At 38.4% G+C, this 19543-nt stretch overlaps 1 protein-coding gene across 2 annotated transcripts; it reads right to left on the reverse strand.

Moving 5' to 3' along the window:
- Positions 1-7335: 7335 nt before the first annotated feature.
- LOC104605130 (Ppx-GppA phosphatase) lies at positions 7336-11435 on the reverse strand. Of its 2 annotated transcripts, XM_010269755.3 has the most exons (7): positions 10126-11431; positions 9737-9901; positions 9511-9552; positions 9340-9420; positions 9111-9230; positions 7744-7848; positions 7336-7647 (listed from the first exon to the last, which is right to left on the reverse strand). In XM_010269755.3, exons 1-7 carry the CDS (start codon positions 11224-11226, stop codon positions 7603-7605), a joined length of 1659 nt encoding a protein of 552 aa, XP_010268057.1. In that variant the 5' UTR covers positions 11227-11431; the 3' UTR covers positions 7336-7602. The 2 variants fall into 2 exon arrangements, with proteins under 2 accessions (XP_010268057.1, XP_010268056.1); XM_010269754.3 differs by lacking the exons at positions 7336-7647; positions 7744-7848 and having other exon boundaries at positions 8742-9230; positions 10126-11435.
- Between the last annotated feature and the right edge of the window lie 8108 nt (positions 11436-19543).

Consider the following 19543-nt stretch of genomic DNA (forward strand, 5'->3'; position numbering starts at 1 on the left):
TCATGGACAGTGTTTTTTTTTTTTTTTGGTAGAAATGGGCAAAGTGATTTGGTTGCCTGCATTTTTTTTTTTTTGGTATTTTTAAGCATTACTTCACTCCCACTAGTATTATTAAAATTTAAAGGCCTTGTGTTATATGACCGTTTAAAAGAAATGGCTTTTGACAAAATTGTCTTTTATTCTACCTTGTTACAGGAGGTTATAGACTTCGCTTTTGAAGAGTGGGTGTGTTGTGTGGGTTCATCTCTGTTGGAATGGCTGTTACCTCTGGTGGTTCTTAAGCTTAAACATCAAAGTGCTGTGTGCCTATACCCAGTAGACATACAAACCTTGTGCAAAATCTGCAGGCATTTTCTATAGTCAGGATCTGCACCCTTTCCTGGTATTAAATTAACAATTTTAGGTTTATAGCCTTATTTGCACTCATTATACCAAAATTTACCACTTTCTTCCCACCTCATTTCTTCATTCAATCGAATATAAAGTGGGGAACTAAGGATCGCATCATTTTGTCTCCTATTCCACCCACAATCTCCCGAAAAGCAAAAGAAAGCAAAGCAAGATCTGAAGCACTCCCATGCATTTGCAGTAATTTAATGCAAATCAAGGGAACTTGAAAGAGTTTGTGCTTCCAGGTTTTAATGGTCCTTCAAAGTTCAAACTGGAAAGTCAGTATTAAACACGATGTGCCAATATTCCCTCTCTTTTGTTAAAACATGCTAAGGATACCAAAGATACCTCTAAAGTTTAAACTACCATACCACTACATCAAATGACATTGTGGCAAATAATGGAAACCTTTGCCTAGTTCGTTGTGCCATCTGCCAAAGAAACCTTGCTTAGCCTACTTGGCAATGATCTGGTCTCATTGTTCCCAGACTTCCTGCCTCCAATGCGACGGTGGCTATGCCCAAATAGCGCTCGCTGTGCAACTGCTCTCGCCAAGTGGGAGTCACGGTCACCTTCACTCGTGCCTTTGGCATTTAATTGCCTTTCAGCGACTGTCTCTTGTTCGCTGCTGGTGTTGGTCTCTGTGGTCTTGTCGGAAGACATTTCTTTAAGCTTCAATGCAGATGGCTGTAGTGAGAAGGAAATGGAAGATGTTTGTTTACTTTGACACTGCAGGTTGTGAAGAAGATCTTATAAAGTTGTAAAAGAAGGTTGTGTGGGCATAAAGCCATGGGTGTGGCTACGTAAGACCAAGGTGTTGGAATCAAAATGGCAAGGGAGGAGGGGGTGAGGAGGCAAAGTTGAGTAAGCCGAAAGGACTTTAGCTTCTTCATCTTTATCACGCAAGGAGTCTGAACTGAATGTCTTTAAGGGTAAGAAAACTAATATATTATATATCGAAGCAGGCGCCAGGGCCATACGTCTTGTATTGATTCGGAATCTGTGTATCATGTCTTGAAATCATAAACAAGCAATCTGGAAATGATAGAACACAGAACGTAGTATGTATGTCCCAACTCTGAATCTCCGAATTCATTTTAACAAAAACCAGGGTGCTTGCTTTTGTAAAGAGTAAAGACTAAAGAGATGTGGCCTACATCTACGTGCCAAATTACCAATGCGTGTGAACGCTTCTTCAAAATTGAAATGTGGACCAAAAGTTTGTCGGTTTCCCACGGTTTAACGCTTAAAGGCAAGAACTTTCTTCTCTCTCTCTCTCCCCCAATGATGGATTGGAAGGTGAGTGTGACGGAGATAATCCCAATAGTTTATAACAGAACCTGAACGATTTGAATTGAAATCCACAAGGTCCCTTGGAAGAAATGGGATTGGTCATGTCGATAACTTCCCTACTCCACCCAACTAGTGACCTTTGTCTCGTCAATAAAAGCGACCACGTGGAAGAATTTTGAGATTGCTATAGAGAACCCGAAATGACCCAAAAATCTTCTAAGCGGCAGTGTCGTATGAATCAGTGAATGGCTCAAACATATTCCCCTCTTCATCGTCTATTCATGCAAGAAATAGAATAGAATAACTCCACGTGGCTAACCATTTTGGAGAAGTTTATACAAGGTGGGATGCTGTAGGGTTGAACACGTGGCTAAATCAAAGAGTTTTCCATATCATTAGATTGTTCAGATAATCAGATTACTCCACATGGCAAAAATAGAACAACTCGTGTAGGTAACGTATATAATTTATACACAAAACAACCAGCTAAAAACTATTGGTAATAATCAACTAATTGTGTCGATCTTTGCACCATATCCATATTCAATCAATGATCTTGATCAATCTCCATCGTCAGATTCCTAGTTACGAGGGGCTTGTACTGGAGACGTGCCAATTGCGTCCTCTATGTAAAATTCCACCCGTGATGGTTTGGACTGCATGACTTGACCGGTATTAGGCAGGAATAAGTTGGTCAATCAGGTAATTGACAACGATCTCCATGATCACTTGGGTCCCACAGCCTAGAGGACGAGTAAACAACTTATCCACACTAAAATAACATTCCCTCCCTCCCGCCTTTTCCTTCACCCAGGTAATCTGTATTTACCAGGCAAGTTTTACATGGGAAACACTTTGCTCGGGTAAATGAACACGAACAGCACCAACAGTGCGAATTTCATTTGCATTAGTGTAAATGGAAGGGAGTGCAAATAGGGATTTGATTGTCTTATTTATTTGTGAGATACAATGTATACCCATCCCCGCCCCGAAAGAAAACAAGGGTTATCCATTTGAGAATGAGGTAAGAAGTAAAATGATGTGATCTCCACTTTGTAAGAGAAATGAGGTAAGAGGAAGGCGGTGCAAAGTTTGCATTAGTTTCTCAAAAATCATATCAGATAAAAGTGCAAATCATAATTACAAACAAATAGGTGCAAAACTGAACCAGGTGCAAAATTTGCGTTTTGGTTCAGATGATTTGCACTCAAACAAAAAAGAACCCTACCAAAAGTTTTAGGCACACAAATTTTGTGGAGAAGAATGAGAAGAGGAAATGAAATGTTAAAGCAGATACGAACACAAGAAAATATAGATTTGACAAAAATAAAAAAGACTATACTTGTAGGTAATTTCAAAGAGGTACTTTTATATAGATGCCTTTCATATACAGCAAGCATGCAACAAGGCACTAAAATAGCCATAGGATCAGTAGCAATACAAAGTTACAAACTATATGATCTGGAATACCTGCAGATGAACTTCTGCTGTAAGTAGTCAAATTGCATTCATTGAGGGATATGCCAAGCTTGATTGATTATACGCAAGTAATCGTAATTTTCAGTGGTCATTTTTCATATCAACCATTAATTTTGTAATTTCCAGTGAATGGACTGCACAAGTATTGCTAGAATGCCCTTTGGTTACAAGAAATACAGAAGCCTAACGCTTTTAGATACAGATACAGTGGCCACTGCATGTGAGAGAAAAGGTGCATTTAGTATTGCTAATACTAAGAAAATGTGCTTCAACTGGATTCTTTTCCACGATTTTGAACTTTCTATGTAAGTATATTCACAATAGCACCAGGAAGAATGCAACATATATTCATTGACCAAAGGGGGACCCGTACTGGAAATCCTTGTATTAGAACAACATAACTGGTTTTTATTTTCCTACCATCATTCATATTAATTATCAAAGGAAAAGGGATGTCATCCCAATAAAATTCATTGTACTATCCATCTTCAGAGGTTAACTCCAAGTTGCACCAAGACCAAGGGCTCCCATCTGAAAGCCAGTACAAATGATATTCATATCCCATCTGTGTAACTAAGATAAAAGGGAAAACATCTCACCTCTTCATGGACAACAAAGATTTTCAAATGGAAATACAAGGATCCCACATTTTAGTCCAATCCATATTCCATTGTTCTTTAATTTTGGACTCTAAATCTTAAATAAGTTAAAGGTTTATTAACTTGGATAGGAATTTTCTACCCAAAAAATTGAAAGAAGGGAACTACTACATGTGGGACTACAATAGAGAAACAGATGGGGAATAGTCAATACTAGAATCTTGAAATCAGGCTATGTCTCCTCCACACATCAAAAGAGAACCTTTGGTGAATAGCACATCGCCTGTCCAAGATAGAGATGATACTTTGGTGAATAGCACTTATGATATTCAGATCTGTATAGACTATAGAACAGTAGACTGGCAACTTAGCTTTGTAAGGCTATCCTCCAAGACAGAAAATACAGTGCAAGAGGGAATGTTTTGAGGGTTGAGCCCTTTATTCTATCTCTTCCACTATATAAAACACTAAAACTAGCCCTAGGATTAAAGACCTCAAACAAAAGCAAAAATACATCAATATCAAACATAAAGAATAATCCAGAAAGCACCCAGGAAAAGACTATTTAAAGTTTGGAACCTGTAGTTCCTTCAATGATGCCTAGATAATTGAATATAGCCATGTGGACAATTCAACATGGCAGGATAACTACTACTGGATACTCCTATCCAGAGGTGTAAGTCCAAACCTTTTGTTCATATTCTGTTCATTCCTATTTTTTTCCTGTTTTTGTCAGCAACAAGATACAAATGGTTTATTCTAACAAATTTTACAAATATTAGAAGTTCAATTGATTAGAAACTCAAGAAAGTGGAATGTTTTTTTTTATAATTAATAAGAAAGTGGAATGTTTTTTTTTATAATTAATAAGAAAGTGGAATGTTGAAAAGATTCCAAAGTTAAATGGCTTAAATCCAATAGTGTCCTTGGCATAGATAAAATTTTTAGGGGTAAAATAATTAATCAGATGCCCATGTTTCATCATTCAGCAAGTGAGTAGGTCTCAAGTTGCTGAAATACTGAACGACACATTATATTATTTTGCATTCCACTTTTAACTCTGGTTTCATCCATTATCAAAGGCCACTTAAGATGCTTCTTGGCCATCCAAGTTTGTTTTCCAGGTTAAGTAAAACACCAGGAAAATTAGGGAAAATATTCATTTTCTGATTGATTATCATTGCCAGGGAAATTATTTGTTTTCCTCTTCTTTACTTTCACCCAATTTGGATGCATTCATATCATGTGACATTGGAATCAAACTGGCATACTACCTGTCATGGTTGAGTTTGCCAAACGCAGACAGCGAACAAATTAATTGTCGCTCAAGTCTCAACCACAAGTGTTTACACTACACAAGGACCAAATGAGCCATTGCTAGTTGAGTGCTCAGTTCTGAAATGCTGAAAAGTTACATTTTTCTGTGATGGGTAATGTTGAAAAGTTACATCATTGACCAACTAACCTGTAGTACCAGAATGAATATAATCTAATTGTGGGATAATTCAAATAATTGTTGGTTTGTCATTAAAATGACAACAAATGAACTGAATAGAATTTTCAGGATTACATCCTTTTACATTAACATCTATGATTGCAAAGGCCTTTTGACTGTCAAATATGTTTATCAGAAATTTGTAATTTTCCTTTCAACACTATAGTTCTTTTTTCCAAAAGTCTGGTTATTTATGTTTTTTTCCATTTTTCTGAATAAAATACAAAGCAATAACCACAGTAAATTTGGTTGTGATCCTGATCTTCTCTGGTGGTTGGCCATATCTCAAGACTAGATCCAGGGCATCCCCCTGATCATTTTTCTGTTGTGTTTCCGCTTAAGAGACTGGTATCAGAGCAAGGCGTCATGGGTGACTTTGAGCAATTGAAGACTAGGGTTCATGATCTGGAGCACAAACTCGTGGAAAACAGCAAGGAGGTGCGCGAGATCAAGGACGACGTCCGAGAATTGAGGCGCTTGATGGAGTTATATTTTTTCAGTAAGGAAAAGAGTTCAGAAGGGGCTGCAACCACAGACAGCCGCCGACCAGACATGGCAGAATCGTCCGGCGAGCAGCAGGTCGTTGCCCAGGGAACCGCGATCGTCCCCAAATACAGTAGGCTGGAATTTCCTTCCTATAATGGAACTAGAGATCCCTTGGGATGGCTGTACAAATGTGAGCAGTTCTTCCGCAACCAACGGACAGAGGACAAGGACAAGGTAGGCTTAACCGCATTCCACATGACAGAGGAGGCGCAGCTCTGGTTTTATATATTGGAGCAGGAGGAACCTGGGCTCAGTTGGACCCAATCCAAATCCTACTACCTTCTCATATTCGGGCCCCCATTAACAAGCAATCCATTAGGCAAACTAATCAACCTCAAACAGACTGGAACTGTGGCTGAGTATCAGCACCAGTTTCAGACCCTCCTTACAAGAGCATCTTCGGTATGACCAGACCAACAGGTTGACATGTTCACCGCGGGGTTAGCGGAAACTTTGAGGGTGGATGTGGAGATGCAAAATCCCCCCAATCTGGTTACTGCTATGAATTTGGCTCGCGCTTTCGAACGCAAATTGCAACTCAACCGCGGAAGTATCAGTATAGGGCGGCCTCAAACAACATGGGCAGCCCCGAAACCACTCAGAATGGCTCCATCTTCAACAGCCAGCCAAGAACAGAAACCAAAACGAGCAACAATTCCAGATCGGCATCCAGTGTGGGAAGCAGCATTGTTGCACCCCCTATTAAGCGCTTGTCCAGGGCTGAGATGGCAGAACGCAGGGCGAGGGGACAGTGTTTTAATTGTGATGAACTTTACTCAGCAGGGCACAAGTGCAAGAGACTTTTCTACCTCCTAGTGGAACAAGAGGAAGATGAGGATGAACCCTCTTCATTGGAACCCGATCCAGGAGGGCAAAATCATTCCACCTATCCTGGATTCCTTTGACTGTGTTTCAAGACACCTATCCTGAATTCGAACTTGAGGACAAGCTCTTAGTCCAGGAGGGGAGTAATATTGTGGATGCTTTAGTTGGAAAGAAATACTGCAGCAGTAATGGGCGTTAGATTCAGTGTTCCTATCTTATCTTATCTAGATTCAGTGTTCCTATCTTATCTCTTAGCTAGATTCAGTGTTCCTATTAATTAGGCAGTAGCATTATTATTTCCTAGGTCTTTTAGAAATTTTCTTAATGTTTCTTTTAGAAAGTTTCCTAATGTTTTTAGAAAGTCTCTTAATGTTTTTTAGAAAGTTCTTTTTTAGAAAGTTTCCTTAAAAAGGACTCGTGTAATTCCTATTTAAGGAGCAGATGTTATTCAATAAACCCATCTAGAATTTCGATCAAGAAAGAGCAGAGGAGTGTTGGTGATCTCTTTAACAAATCACCATAAAGGCGCTAAAGATAGGTTCCTCAAAAAAAGGGAGAAACAAGGGAAAACAAGAAGTTTTCCCCGTTAACCGACCTGTGACGAGATCCTATTCACGGGCCCTTAACAGAGACAAGGAGAGCAGAGTAACTGAATTTTTAACATCCACTAAAGCAACCTCTAAACAAAAAGAAAAATACAAGAAAATATGTTATCTTCTTCAAATGATGATGATCAGAATGCAATCACATTAAAGTGCAGTAGATGCATTTTTTTACATTCATTACATATTATCTAGGTTGTAGAATCTTCTTTACATGACTAACAAAAGGCAGAACATGCCTACTTATTACTAAAATTTATAATCAAGAGGACTGAAGAGTACCACATGATGGACCTGATTGTGTCTAACAAAGAATTTGTATAAAAGCTAAAAGAAGAAATTCTGTCTCTTTACAAGATTTCTGTGTCTTCATTTAAATGCTTGAAGGAAATACAATCACCAATTTCTGCTTAAGTACCTGGAGAAAAACCAAAATTTAACATGAAAATGATGAAATGGTTATGATTCTAATAATCCTGATCAAGATATTAAAAAAGATCTAAAAACTCTTTACCTTCCTAAAGTACTCCAACTCTGGTGTTAATATTTCCTCAACATCCTCCACTGTCTGATGCACACTACCAGGGGGTAGAGGTTGATCCATTATTTTGCCAAGTACCTGTCAATAATCTCAGACCAATGCAATAACCATGAAAATTTGACAAAAAAGACTGTAATACAATCAAAGCAGATTATGCTTTACTAAACGCTGCCCAAGCAGACTTATACCCCTGCAGCCCTGCTTTACAAAAATAGATTCTCGTGTACAAAAAAGTGTTGTAATCCCTATCCATGAACAGCTTGTATACAGATAGCGAAGACATCACTTTGCCCACTATTCTCTGAAACACCGAGTCAATAGGGCTGCTCTTGTTCATGAAAATTCTTGCATCTCTCCTGTCATATACACCAAAAAACAGTTGCAGGCACCATGTTCCAAGCCAGTTTTCCTTTCATGGATAAACCCCCTATGCTCCAACCTCTTACAAAATCCATAACCAATTCCGGACAGCATCTTTTTACTTCAAACAGGTTCCAGATTTTGAACAAAACCTCTTGGGCAAAACTACAATGTAGCAGCAGATGATACACAGATTCCTCTTGAGCCTCACAGAAAACACAGTTAGTGGAGGCCACCTGCATCCCCTTTCTCACCAAATTGTCCCAGGTTAAGAGTCTATTCGGGCAAGCAAAGAAGGCCACCTTGGTGGGAACATTCTCACACCAGACAACCTGTACTGGAATGTTCTGATCTTTCGATCTTGAGATAGCATTATAGAAGGATTTAGCTGAAAAATTGCCAGATTTGTCCCATTTCCATGCTCTTCTGTCAGCACTCCCGAATGTCCACCTGAATATCATATAATTTTTGCAGCAACTCCACCATTGCCTCTACTTCCCTTTATGCATGTAACTAGTTCAAGTCTCAAAATTGCAAAGATGTCTATATGGCCACATACCCTTATCTACTTGATTTTAGCATGACTAAGATTGGAAAGGTTAAAATTGAAGTCCTAGTATCATCACATCTATTATCTTCATCATGGAAAAGAAATGGCTGATATAATCTCTAACATATGGTATTTACAAACTTGTGCAAGTAATTCATAGAGAAAGCAGATTTCGTGCAAACTGACAGCCTACTTTAATGTCAAACCACATATTCAAGAGTATAATAGTACATGTTTACTTTAACACGATACTGGCAATGAGTGGGTGAAAATTAGACATCCAACATTTCAATTCAGTGGAGAACAATACCAAAGACCAAACAATGATAAAAGCAAGAAAGAAATGTAGGAGCATAAGTGGAGGAAATATTTCATTCACATAGGCCAGGCTTAGCTTAATTCCCAAGTGGCTTAAAGTTGAAACACTAACCAGTTTAAAACCTTCATCAGAATTTGAAGTTTCCAGCCTCTGAAAGGTCATCCACTGGCACTGCTGTACCGCAACAGAAATTCTTATAATTGCACAGAGGATTCTAAATTTTTGTTTTACCTAGAAAAATGGGAGGAAGACATTAAGAAACACCTATATATATTTTATACATGTATTACGAAAAATAATAACAATATCTTGCAAAGCATAAGTCTTAACTTTAAATTACCTCCTTTGGAAAGTCCTGAAGAGAAGCATGACCCAATTTTGGGAACTTCTTCCTGTGATATCTTGCAAGGAGGGCTATCAGCTGCAGGCTTCAAAAAGTCATCAGCAATGGGTTCATGCTGAAAATATCCACCATTATGGATAAAGCTCAGCCATGGGGAAACAGACGTACCTCGACCTCATCAGCATTGTAACCATGGAGATGTTCACCATTCTATACAAGAAAAGAAATATCCTCAAGAACAAAGGACAGGAAATAGAACCATAAGTAGAAGCACAGACTAACTAGATTTTTTATGAATGCAAAACACCAAATTTTTGGCCATCAAGATAATTCTAAACCCATACCCACTTAAGAGCATGGATATTCAAATATCCTTCAATGTAAGAGCACATACCTTGATAATATGGTATGACTGTTTATGATATCCTTTTTTCCCAACAAACATTCCAATATTGTGGAGTAAACATGCAGCTTCAAGATATTCAAGATCTTTCTCATCCAAAGAGATACATTGTTGAGCAGCAGGATCAGCAGATAATCTGAGACCTTCAAAAATCTCCTGTTGGAAGACACTAGTTATGAGACATCCTGTGTTTCTACTTTTTACATGGTAATATAATAGTTTAATAAGACTCAATTTTCTTACATGCAACTTACCAGAAAATAAGATGCAATTTCAAAGTAATCCCATATTTTTTAAGCAGAACATGGGATAAGGACGAAAACTCGAAAAAGAACCATACGCAGTGCAACTGGAGAAACTATTATATGAAGTAGCAATACCTTTGCAATACATGCACAGCATGCAGCCATTTTCATCTTCTTCTCACTGTTAAACCTTGTGGCTAAGTGAACAACTGATCGCCACCTCGCATTCACCCTGACATTGTAGCCCTGACAAGTCCTTGAAAGAATTTCCGCGATAACCCCTTCTCCCAATGCATACCCAGAAACGGCCATCTCATCAATGCTAAGAATCTCAAATATTTCCAACAACAAAACTGCACCAGCAAGAATATATTCTGAACGTCTCTTGAAAAACCCAACTCTCCTCGCCTCTTCTTCTTCTCCTCCTTTATCCGGACTCACCAGCCTCTTGACTACATCACGCAATTCATCCTTACGGAACTTCCAATCCCTTCGGAACTCCCCAAAGGATGTGACAGCATTCATCAGATCACGAGCATAACCAAGGAAAACGGCTTTCTCAATAGACCGGATCGTACCTGAAGAACCAATGGCAATCTCAAAACCTATCTCCCTAACCTTCTCAACCAATCCAGATTGGCGCAGGACAGAGCGAATATGGTTCTGCATATCTACGATTTTATCATTCCTAATAAATGCTTCTGTCAAAGAAACATGGCCTAGCTTCAACGAGGTCCCAAAAATCACCTTCCCTTGCTTTCCTATAACGAATTCAGTTGAACCCCCTCCAATATCAACAGTGAGAACATTTTTGTCATAAACCGTTAGGAACTGAAGAACGCCAAGATACACAAGCCTAGCTTCTTCTTCCCCTGATAAAACATCTACCTCGAATCCTAGTTCCTCTCGAACCCTAGACAGAAACTCACCTCTGTTGGCTGCTTCTCTTACTGCCGAGGTGGCGACGATCCTGGTCTGGTCGACTTTCTGCCTCTGAAAGACCTGCCCAAATTTCTGTAACGCTGTAATGGCTCGGCGTTGGGCGTCGAGAGAGATTGTACCGCCACCGGCGAGCATTCCCTGGCCTAGGACGACGGGCTCCTTAAGGCGATCGATTGCGAGGAATTTGCCACTGGGTTCTGCTCGAACGACAAACATCTTAAATGAATTGGTTCCCATGTCGACTGCAGCAAGAACCTTTGAGGAATTCATAGGATTTGGAAGGTCGATCGCCATTGATTTTGTTGGTATGGGGCTCGGCTTGGCTAACCCCAGTTTTATGACTTTGTTATTCTTGAATCTTCATTGCGTGATTGTGGATTGTGGTGAAGAAAACCAAGAAAAATAAGCATAGCTGATGCTGACCGGTTTGTGATTGTGACTCTACTGTTCCAGTTTGCACTTTGTTGCAGTCCGGAAAACGGTTTGGGTTTGTGACGCTATTGTTCCAGTTTGCACTCTACTGTTTCAGTTTGCACTTTGCGGTCCAAAAAACTCATAGGAGTTTTCAGCATTTTTCTTAAATTCACTATAACTTTTCAAAATATTTAACTCACCATGTCACTAACTTGACTTTAAACAGACTAACGGGCATTAATATATTACTCTTTTAATTTTCATAGAAAATATAAAATAAATTAACGGGTATTAATATATTATCATTTTAATATTTAAACATGAAAAAAGGAAAAAGTTCAAAAAAAAATATTTTCAAATATAAAATACGTAAAAACATAAAAATTACAAAAAATATAAAAATTATAGAAATTGCAAACAAAATAAAATATTATTTTCAAATTATAGAAATTGAAAAACAAAATCAGAAAATAAAAACTGTAGAAAAAGCGCCAAAAAAATATAGATTTTAGAAAAATAAAAATATATAAAAAAAAGAAATTATAAAAACATTGGGAATTATAACAAAACATTAAAAATGCAAAAAACAAGAAAATTGAAAACTAAAAAAAGACTATTTTCCTCTAACTCACCATTCAAGGGTAATTTGGTCATGGAAGTTGTTATTTATGCTGACATGGACACCTCTATTAAGAAGCATTAACGTTGCACTAACAAAAGGTGAGTTAACATTAAGAAGCATTTACTGACATAGAGAGTTTTAGACATTTTGAAAAGTTGTGAGTTTAAGAGAAATATTGAAAACTCATGGTGAGTTTTAGACAATTTTCCAAAAAAGAATAAACTTCTGCACGAAAATTGACATCTATGCACCACGCGTGAAGTGGGGGGGTTAGGTCGGGTTTATGTTCAATCCAAGCCCAATCTTAGGATTTGAGTTTAAGGTCTAAGTCCAAACAAAGCCTAAGGTTAAATTCGATCTTTCCAACTCAAACCCAACGCGTACCATAATTTGATGCATTGAGGTAAGACTTAAGTTCGGATTGGATTTGGGTTGGAATTAGGTCAAGCCTAGTTTGGAATATTTATGAAATAGGCCCAAACCCAACCCATATAAAAGTTTAGACGAATGGGTAGAGCTATAAAATGGGTCGTGTTGGGCTGTGCAATATGCGCAAAGTGCAGGTCGTCCCGGGCCATGCCTCCCTCCATTGAGATATTTTGGGAGGTAGGCCCGGCACGGCCCACAGCTCGAGCCCGTGCTGTGCCATGTCATGCCACGGGCCAAGCTGATCTATGGGCCGAGCCGTGGACTGGACCAAAGCTATTTATTTAAAAAAATTGAAAAAACAAATCTTAAAATTTTTATTTTATATGAATTTTGATGTATACAATTATTTAATATACAATAATTAAATAAAATAGTATAATAAAAGTGAAAACAATTGGTTATTTTAGGACAAATTTCTTAAACTACCCTTAAGGTTTAGGAAATTGACTAACTCTACCCCTATTGTTCCACTATGGTCTTAATTCTTAAAGTATCCCTATTGTTCATAAAAATTGCTACAGTTGTTAAATATTGTGGCATACGAAAAGTTTGTTTTTCCCTTATGGTAAGAAAGGTCACGAAATAGTAAATTACTATTTTGGCCATTTATCTAATAACAAGACGTGCCAAAACTCCGATCAGATAGAGAAGCTAAGCCTGCCTGTTGGAGTAGAGAAGGTCGGTCTTCGTCGCCTGCAATGGACACCACTACAACTTCCCTCTGACGGTTCGACAGTGAGGAACCCTAAATTTATGTTGTTTGAAACCCTAAAACTGACCTATCAATGGTGCAACTTCTATCCGTGATGTTATTTAAACCCTAAAATGATATTCAATGGCGCTAAACCCTAAAACCGACTTAGTTAAATATGAGTTTTGTCTCTTTTATTTATCTTACATGAATTTTTTATATTTTCTTGCAATGGGATCAATAGAAGTCAGCAATCATATATATTTCTCTTGCAATATTCAAACAGTAAGGTATGCAAAGAGATTCTTGTACATCCTTTATCTAATGCGTCTAGTTCTGAAGTTCATTCTTAAAGGGACCATTTCATAGACATGAGTGCCTGTCTTTTTCATTCCTCATGTTTTGGTTTGGATAAAGTGGCTAGGGTTAGGGGACCGACCACTTCATCAGTGTTTCAGAGGGTTACAAGTGGCAACCCATGTGTTTGCTACAATGCACACATGGGTTCCACACGTGGGTAGCTCAAAGAAACACATTTGTTGGTGTACACAACATCAGGTGTTCGGTTTAATGCCTAAACCACCAAGTTTACATGTATATTTATATAGCATTTAACCAATGCCTCCAAAGGACAATAGATAAGTGCTAATGGGTAGCTGCCATGCTGGCAAGCCTTGCTCAGATTTCCCTAGCCCCAACATGTCCTACACTAACCCTAGACTAGGAATCCTAGGGCCTGGGTGTTTAGACATGGCCCACATGTGAATACACTTGAATGGATTTTCATGAATAGCTTTCAATTGTGTACTATTTAATGGGTTTTGATGCAGTAAATGTATAAAGGCAGGTATTTGTTCATTGTGAATCATGGTGGTCAATGGAAGACCATCAATGAGAAGTTGTTATATGTGGATGGTGAGGTGGGATATGTAGAAAACATTGATAGTGACCGGATATGTTTCCTAGACATTATTGAGGACATTTGCAAATTGACCGAGGTACCTAATGGCAATGTGGTGAATATCAATTATAAGATACCAAGGTGTGAATTAGAGGAACAAATCGGGTTGTTGGGTTGTGAAAATGACATGTTGGAAATGTTTGCTATTCATGGTGGGCTACGTGAGATAATGTTTTATGTTACATATGTTGATGCAAAATGTCTAAGTGTGGATGATAGGGGTAGTATGCAAAAAGTAAGTGCTGGTAGTGGTAGCAGTGGAAAGGACAAGGGAAAATTTGAGTATGGTGATGACTGTTGTCTTATTGATTCTTGTTCAGATGATGGTGCTCATGGTGATGAATATGGTGAGGAGTGTGATCAGGGAGATGATGAAGGGTTTGAAAGTGAGTGTGATGACTTGGATGTTGAGAATGTACCTAATGATGATGGTTGGGGTGTACAGGGTGTTGGTGTAAAATGTGGTACATCTGTGGATGGAGAAGGGAACAGAGGTGGGAATGGGGCTACAGCTGACCTATCAGACTATGAACTAGCAAGTGAGTATGATAGCCCGTCTGACAATGAATATGGTTTCAGAAGGGGAAAGGACTGCACACAAGGTCCGCATGAGTTTGACTTCTCCAATCCAAAATTCTTTGTGGGCATGATATTTGCAAATGTTAAGGAGTTTAGGGAGGCTTTGAGGCTATACTGTGTGGTGCAGGGCATTGAAATCCAAATAAAGAATAATGAGAAGTATAGGTTAACCAGTGTTTGTGCCAGTAATTCATGTAATTGGAGGATACATGCCTCCTTCAGTCATGATGGGGGTAATTTCATAGTGAAAACCCTGAATGACACAATACTTGTTTGAGGGTGACCACAAATAGGGAGGCAACAAATACTTGGCGATCCACCAAGTTAAAGGGTCTTTTAAGGGCTGATCCTAGCATGTTAGTCCATGTACTTAGATCTGAGATTAGACGGCTCTATGCAAGGTTCAAAATATTGTTACGTATCGGCCTATATTGGGGCCTTCCCAATATGCCCCTACAGGGGGTGTATCGAGTAAGGCCATGGTTCAAAGTATACCTGGGGCTTAAATCGACCCCTCTGAACCAGTTTTGAAAAAAATAAATAAAACATAAAAAAAAGCACCAATACAGGCTGATACGCCCTACCGGCATATCGGCATGTATCGATATTTAGAACCTTAGCTCTATGGGATAGAATCTTCATGGAGGAAGGTTAATAGAGCCCGTATCAAAGCTATTGACAGGATTAGGGGATCTTTGGACAAATCATATGCAAAGCTAACCCAACATTGCACCGCATTATTCAATAGCAATCTTGGGTCAATTGTTAAGTTGCATGCTCCAATAGCTATAGCAAAGGATAGGTTTGGAACTTTCAAGATAGTGTTCATATGCCTTGGATAACCAAAAATTGGTTTCCTAGAGGGTTGTAGGAAACTTGTTGGATTGGATGGGTGTTACACGAAAACTAGTGCTATAGGAGGGGTGATACTATCAACAGTGGAACTATATGGGAATAATAGTATATTCTCAATTGCCTATTCTATAGTAGAGGCTAAGAACAAGGAGATTTGGATAGGTTTTTGAATGAACTAAAGGATGCCTTGAGCATTAATAATCCACACAGATGGACATTTATGTTTGACTGGCAAAAGGTGTATATGTATGTTATAATTTCATTATATTTGTTATATTAATGGATTGTATTATATTGATCTCTGACAAACCCATTTGATTATTGGCAAGGTATAGTCAATGATGTTTCAATATGCATTCCTAGGCAAACCATTGCTTCTGTTTGTAGCACCTGTATAGCAACTTCAAAAAAGCATACAAGGGAAAGACATTGAAAGATGTTGTATGGACTGCCGGGAAGTCATACACACAAGATGATCTTAATCACCACATGGAAGTAGTCAAGAGGAACTCCAAAGAGGCCTATGATTGGATATGCAAAGTCCCCCCTAACACCTAGTCTACGCATGGGTTTGATCCCATTGTTAATTCAAATGACATTACTAACAATTGGAGTGAATCATTTAACTCATGGATAGGGGAGGCTAGAGCAATGCCAATTGTTGACATGTTTGAGGATATAAGGAAAAGATGGATGTAGAAAATATTCGAAAGGTTTGACACAGCTAAATCATTGGGGGGTGAGCTACTTCCAAAGGTGCAGTCCATCATTGATAAAAGGAGGGATGCTAGGTAATGATGACAAGTTCACTAATTCCATCTTTTATGTCTTTTGTCATGATACTTATTGTATATTATATTTGCAAATCAATGAGAGTTTTCCGGTGCGGGCAATATGAGTATTAGACTTTAGGGAGTGACTTGGTAGAGAATGTCACAAAGATGGATGCCAAGACATGCATGTGTGGGGTTTGGGACATCAGTGGCACCCCATGTGCTCACGCTCTTGTAGTGCTAACCTATACTAGGGGTAGAGTGGAGGAGCTCTGTGACAAAGTATTTCACAAGGACACATATGTGAAAGTATACAGTCATTTTGTACATGCCCTACTTAGTGAGAAATATTGGTCACCTATTGAACACATTCCAATTAGACTTCTGGCAATGAAGAGAAGACCAAATAGATTTCCAATCAGTAGAACGAGGGAGGAAGATGAATTAGGGCCATTATATAGTGTCCCATTAGAGCTCAAGACTGTTAGATGTTCCATATGCAATGGTTTGTGGCACAATAGATGTTCCAGAGGTAATATTGAGTCACCCCCACTAATGTTAATTCCCTTATTGATAAGCTCTAATGTCTAAAGTTGATTTTGCAGTTGTAGAGGCCTAATCTTGATCAGACTGGAAGTACCCGGTTGTTAGGAGGAAATTATTGAATCCTAGGAGGGGTGGTGCAACTACTCATGCTGTTCAGAGAACTTATGAGGTGATACCAACATATACAACATGTTCTTCGTCAAGTAGGGGAGCTAGAGGGATGCCTACCAATTCAAGAATGGGGTGGGGGGGGGGGGGGGGCAGAGGGAGGTTATACCATATTCACACTAGCCCACCAATTAGACAAGTAATAATACCCATATGCACATTGCTCTCTGATATATGTTGTGTCATGAATAGAAAACTGACATTATTTTCTTGATGTGTGTAGGTTGAAGAACAAAGTAGCCAGAAAATCAGATATTCCCAACCTTGATAGAGGCATGGGAGCCTAAGAATGATCATTTTTTTTGTTGATAGTATACTTGGCAAGTGTGCATTTGGACACATATCCCACCATATTAACTACTATATGCATGGACACAAATCCCACTCTTGGTGTATGAACCATGTGGATGATCAACGCAACACAATATTTTATGTATTTATTGTATATGCTGATATTTTTTTTGACTGTGTGGTTAACATCCCACACAACACTTAACTTTTTAGTATGATCAACACTTTTTAGTGTAGGAAACATGTTTTTTGTACATGTAGATGAACAAACCAGTGGACTATAGATCCACCCTTGTTTTTTTGTTTTTTTTTTTAAGAACTATCTTAAGATCTAAAAGAAGTGATCTAATGACTTAGGGCTCAAGAGATGATACAAGAGTAAGCCATAAGACTATCTAGCTAGTGCAGTTGTTATGCACACAATATGAACCATGTACTCTCTCCCCTGAATTCCTTCTTAGTACTCTCTCTTCTGAATTGATTAACTACAATATGCCTAAGGAGGAGAAAAAAACTCACACTAAAATAGCTTGGACATCACTAAATTCAACATATATAGTTTTGCTGTTGGAACAGCTATTTTTGTTTTGAAAAAACAACATAGCTTGGACATCACTAGATTCTGGTTTTTTAGTAAGTCCTATTGAACTGAAAGAATATAAATTGGAATTTAGAAACAGACTTATTGAATTGGCTTCTCATGACTGCCCCTAGTGTTTTGTGTGTAAGGTTTAGCCCAGTACTTCTTGACTAGTTACTCTGTGTAAGGTTTAGCTTTTGGGTTTTCAGCAAGTCTAGGATTGAGTAGAATTGGAATTGGCCATAGAATTCAATCTGGTTTTTGTTAATTGTACACTGATTCTAACCATCTAATTGAGTGAAGATTCTCAGGTGTTGAGAATCTTCAAGATGATACAAGAGTAAATCATAAGGATGTCTAGCTAGTGCAGTTGTTACGCACATAATATGAACTATGTACTCTCTCCCCTAAATTCCTTCTTAGTATTCTCTCATTTGAATTGATTGACTGCAATAGGCTTGAGGAGGGGAAAAAACTCAAAAGAACTGACCAATCAAAGGAACCCATGAATTTTGATGAATACCACCTAATTGGTCACCTCTTTTATGATACCATTGGTAGATCATATGATTTTCCAGTATCTGACATGATCCAACATGGCACCAAATCTTTGACAACTATTGAGTCTCCCCTTTTGGCACTTGAATTTGGATAGCCATCATTGGATTCACATCCCATGGAATTATGCACCACCAAGCTTCGTACAAGGAAAATCGTGGAGCTAAATGATGCATCAGGCCTGTGTTTTTTGTAAACTTATCAAACCCCAACGAAAAAGCAAGAAACTGAGGTCTTTGAATTCAACTAAACTAGTTAAGTAACCTGTGCTGAGCATGGGAGTGACACTAATTTCTGAAATTTCTTCGTTATTGCCTTTTTCGAGGACTACAAGGAATAAAAATCCCTAGGCCTAGCTCCAACATAAAACTGTTCCTACCTAGCTATCTCAGTCGGAATGTTATTGGAGAACCAATCCGCATCCAGGACGAGCTTCTGAATGACAAAAAAGTTGTCAATGGATCATGGAAAAGAACCCGTAAGTTGGTTGTTTGAAACCCTTATCTGTCCAAGATTCTCATTGATTGAATCAATCTATAGACCCATGGGACCAGCTAAGACTTCTAGAGCTCCATAATTTGATCTTGAGTTGCTATTTCAATTAGAAATATTTGTACTAGTAAAACCTTGTTTCTTATTCGAGTGTTGAATTTAAGAAGGCTGTATTAGAGAAGAATCGGAGGTTGATTGACCCAAAAATGTAGGGGGCAATGGTGGAGGTGTTGGTGCTTGAGAGTAATTCCTACTCCTTGTGTGGTTGGAGCTTCTTGTGTTAATATTAGAAGCGGTGGTAGTTTTGTTGGTGTTGCTAGTGGCGTTAGTAGCATCAGCGTTCAATAACCTTCTTCCATGACCAACAGAACAAAGGAGCTTTAACTGCATCTCTAACATAAAAGAATTCCACGAACCGTTTGGATGTCATCTCTCTCAATTTCTTCCCAGCCCTAAATTATTACAAAATCATTCAATAAGAAAGTTGTGAATTAAAAATAAATAAATAAATAAGCCACCCTATCACCATTAACCAATAAAAAAGATTAACTCTTGCTTTGTTTTTTCCATTGAAAAATATATGTTAAAACATTCAGAGAAAGAGAACATTAACCCAGAAAATTATATCATCAGTAGGCCAATTTCAAGTAAA

Source organism: Nelumbo nucifera, chromosome 4, assembly GCF_055504915.1.
Source record: "Nelumbo nucifera cultivar China Antique chromosome 4, China Antique-T2T, whole genome shotgun sequence".
NCBI lineage: Eukaryota > Viridiplantae > Streptophyta > Magnoliopsida > Proteales > Nelumbonaceae > Nelumbo > Nelumbo nucifera.